At 36.0% G+C, this 3,845-nt stretch overlaps 1 protein-coding gene across 1 annotated transcript in view; it reads left to right on the forward strand.

The window, feature by feature from the left end:
- Positions 1-33: 33 nt before the first annotated feature.
- Positions 34-3,845, forward strand: part of LOC106867839 (glyoxylate reductase/hydroxypyruvate reductase) — an 8,539-nt gene continuing 4,727 nt past the window's right edge. The window contains exon 1 of the mRNA XM_052974972.1: positions 34-781. Coding sequence (XP_052830932.1) covers positions 297-781 — 485 coding nt within the window. The 5' untranslated portion in view covers positions 34-296. The remainder of the gene's footprint in view (positions 782-3,845) is intronic.

The raw sequence follows: 3,845 nt of genomic DNA on the forward strand, positions 1-3,845 counted from the left end.
CCCCCCAACATCGCTTGACAACCGATGGTGGTGTGTTTACGTCCTTGTAACTTAGCGGTTCGGCAAAAGAGATACCGATAGAATAAGTACTAGGCTTCCAAAGAATAAGTCCTGGGGTAGATTTGCTCGACTAAAGGCGGTGCTCCAGCATGGCCGCAGCCAAAATGACTGAAACAAGTAAAAGAGTAAAAGAGAGTATCGGTTACGACCGACAACTCCAACCCTTCAAGACGGTGCCCCTGCATGGCCGCAGTCCAATCACTGAATCAAGTAAAAAAAAACATTAAAATAAATGCATGACTGAGCAAACCGTCTCTTTCATTGAAAAGAGCGACAGAAATCTGTCGATCACGTCACATTTGAATATGACTGCAGATATGAAGGCTTCGGTTCTAATAACTCTGCAACACTTCGAGGATTATGAGGTGGAAGACGAATTATTTAAACAGCTTTTGAGTCGCCTCAGAGCTTCTTTTCAAATTGTCTTCCAGAATGATATTGCACAGAATCCAGACATAAAGGAAGATATTACTGGTATCGTCGCAGTAAGCAAGAAGTGCTACGTTACAGACCAGCTTTTAACAACTCTGCCAAGCGTGAGAGTGATTGCAAGTTTTGGAGTAGGAGTGGACCATATCGATCTAAAAAGTGCTAAAGAAAAAGGAATACGAGTTGGAAACACGAGATACGTTATTTCCGACAGTACAGCAGACCTTGCCATTACTTTAATATTAACATCGACCCGGAAAATATTGACTAGTAAGTGGTTTTATTATTCAGGGTAGGTAATTCTAAACAAGGAGAATTATATCCTCTAGATGAATTCTGTTTTTATTTTCTCCACCACAGCGCACTTGTTAATTTCTGCAACTGAGTTACTTCGTTAATTTCTTTCAATCTGTGCGATATAAACATAATTGAGGTTAACTTGAATAGGCATTCATATAAAATCTCGACTATGTTCTACTACTGAAGAGAAAAAAATGTTGATTGTTAAACACCAAAAATTATCCAGATATTGTTAGCAACCTCAGTTACAATCAGATCTAAACTGAGGAAAAATTTCTTGATATAAAATTACCTTTCTATATTTAAGAGATGAGCAATTATGTACATTATGTTAACACAACGTTTCGGCTGATGTACCCACGGGCATATGGCGTAGTGGTTAAGAGCGCGGGCTACTAATCCCAAGATTCCGAGTTCGATTCCAAGCAGTGACTTGAACAATAACAATAATGATGATAATAATAATGATAATAATAACATCGAAAAATACCTTAGGAATGAGATCCCAGGTTCGAAATTTCCCCAAGACACCTGATGAAGGCTGGAGGGTATATCAGCTGAAACGTTGTGTTAGCAACAAACGATGTATTTTAAATATATTCACCCTAATTTTTCTCTTCATAATCATTTAGGTTAATTATAAAATTGATTAATATGCTGCATACTTAATAATATTTAATAACTACTAATAATATATTCATACTTATATTTTTATAATCACATTCACAATTACTTTTATTTGATGCTTAAGTATGCTTTGGATATATATGTCTTATTACTATATTTTATTCTTTATTTTTATTTTCATTTTTATAATAAATTCTCTAAATATACGCTTTGCCCCATATTCTTTCTATAAAACAATTATCATTTAGCGGATTTGCTCCGTACACTCGAATGTAAATAATATATAAAATTACCTGTCACCTGAATATCTGTCCGACTCACTCAACATCAACAACAACAGTTATGCTGACCGATTTTTATTCCTAAATAAAATGTAACAATACAAAACGATGATGTAATACTTGCAATGCAAGTGTTTCAAATAGGTGGTGAGAAAATAATTAACCCCGTTGTTAATTTTGCTCCACATCCCTATAATCAGCATAATAACAGAAGATACATCTTCTCCGATATGAGAACAGTGATTCCTAGCTATAATATATTACTAGCTGGACCCGTGAAAAATTCACGGAAAACATAAAAAAAATGTAAGCATCTGTAAACAGTGTACTGGTACCAGGAGAAATGTTTGCATATTATGACTGTCTATCTTTACGTTCTGAGTTTAAATTCTGCCGAGGTCGACTTTACCTTTCGTCCTTTCGAAGTCGATGAATTAATTACCAGTTGTGTACTGGGTCGATCTAATCAACTGGCCCCCTCCCCACAAACATTTCAGGCCTAGAAAAGTATATTGTGACAGTTACAGAATATAGAAAGTAACGTAACACCAATGACTAAATAATCCAACCAAAATATCTCAGCTACACAAACGTAAACGGAATTACTATTTAACCTTAAAATACATCATACATATTCAAAGAACCTTCTTGGTTTAGTGGTACGGAATGTTATTCTGGTATTCTTTTATTCTTTTACTTATTTCAGTCATTTGACGGTGGCCAATGCTGGAGCGCCGCCCTTCAGTCGAAGAAATTGACCCCTGGCCTTATTCCCTGTAAGTCTGGTGTTTATTCTATCAGTCTCTTCTACAAACGCACCAACATCGGTTGTCAAGCAATGGTGGTGGGACAAACAACAGGGCTAAAGGCAAAATACAGAAAAAAGTGTAAAAAAGTGTAAAAAGGCCATAAGAGTAAAACACGTCTATATGCGCACATTCTCGCATGCACACACACAGACACACACACACACACACACATCTATATACGCACGTACACGCACACACGCACACATCCACAAGCATGCACAAAAGGTTCCATGTACACATCTATATACGCACAGGATAAAAGCAGGGTGGAAGATAGAATACAGAAAAACTGTGTGAAAAATACATAAAACAATATCTCTGAAAATATGTAAAAAAATATAAAAAATACATAAGAAATATAAGTAAAAAGTATAGGGAGATATACATTATTATTAGGAAGTTAAAGAAGTGATTTGAATTTAACATATGAGAGCGTCTCATAAAGCGAGATTTATATATCTTAATTTGCAGAGGAATTTGTAGTGGGTAGTTTAGCTTAATCGGTCAAAGCATCGTGACATGTAATCACGGGGATGTGAGTTCGAGTCCACAGCTAGCCACCTACACTTTTCTCTGCAAAATAGGGATAGTTTATCCTGTTCTGGCTATATCATTAGCATTATTCTGCGATTGAGAATTTAAAATCACTTCTTTAACTGTCTAAAAGACATCTCAACGGTTCTAAAAAGCAAACTTCGTTTGTTTATTTACGTTTGTCGTAATTTGAATTTAACATTATTATTATTATTATTTTTTTTTTGCGAATGTGTGGGTGAGCATGTGTGTGCTTCAAATGAGGGTGGATGAGAATATATGGGAGAATTTACGAAAAAAAACAACAGACGAAAACAGGTGGTGTAAACAACAAATGGTTGTATTAGTTTAACGCTCGGGAATAGAGAAAGTCTTTGACGTTTCGAGCCTACGCTCTTCAGCAGAAAGGAACACAGAAAGAAACAAGGAGAGAAACAAGGAGAAAAAAAACTATAAATGTAGTGGTCGAGTATATCTATATATATAGGCGCATGTACGTAGGTGTGCAGGCACACATGTGTATGTATGGACTGGTGCGCTTACGCGAATACTATGGGCATTTTTACTCCCTTACCTTTACTCCCTCCCCTCACTTAGTAGTCATTCTAATAGCTCTTTTGCATTAATAACCACACAGTAATTTCCCTTTGTTTAACGGTCATTTTCATAGCATTCTTCGATGGTCAGATAATTGAAGAGATGACGGCGTGGGTTTCCGCCTCGACATCCGAAACTCGGAGTTTTATCATGGCTACCGAATAATTGTCACATATTATTTACAGATATATATATATATATATATATA

Source organism: Octopus bimaculoides, chromosome 20, assembly GCF_001194135.2.
Source record: "Octopus bimaculoides isolate UCB-OBI-ISO-001 chromosome 20, ASM119413v2, whole genome shotgun sequence".
Taxonomy (NCBI): domain Eukaryota; kingdom Metazoa; phylum Mollusca; class Cephalopoda; order Octopoda; family Octopodidae; genus Octopus; species Octopus bimaculoides.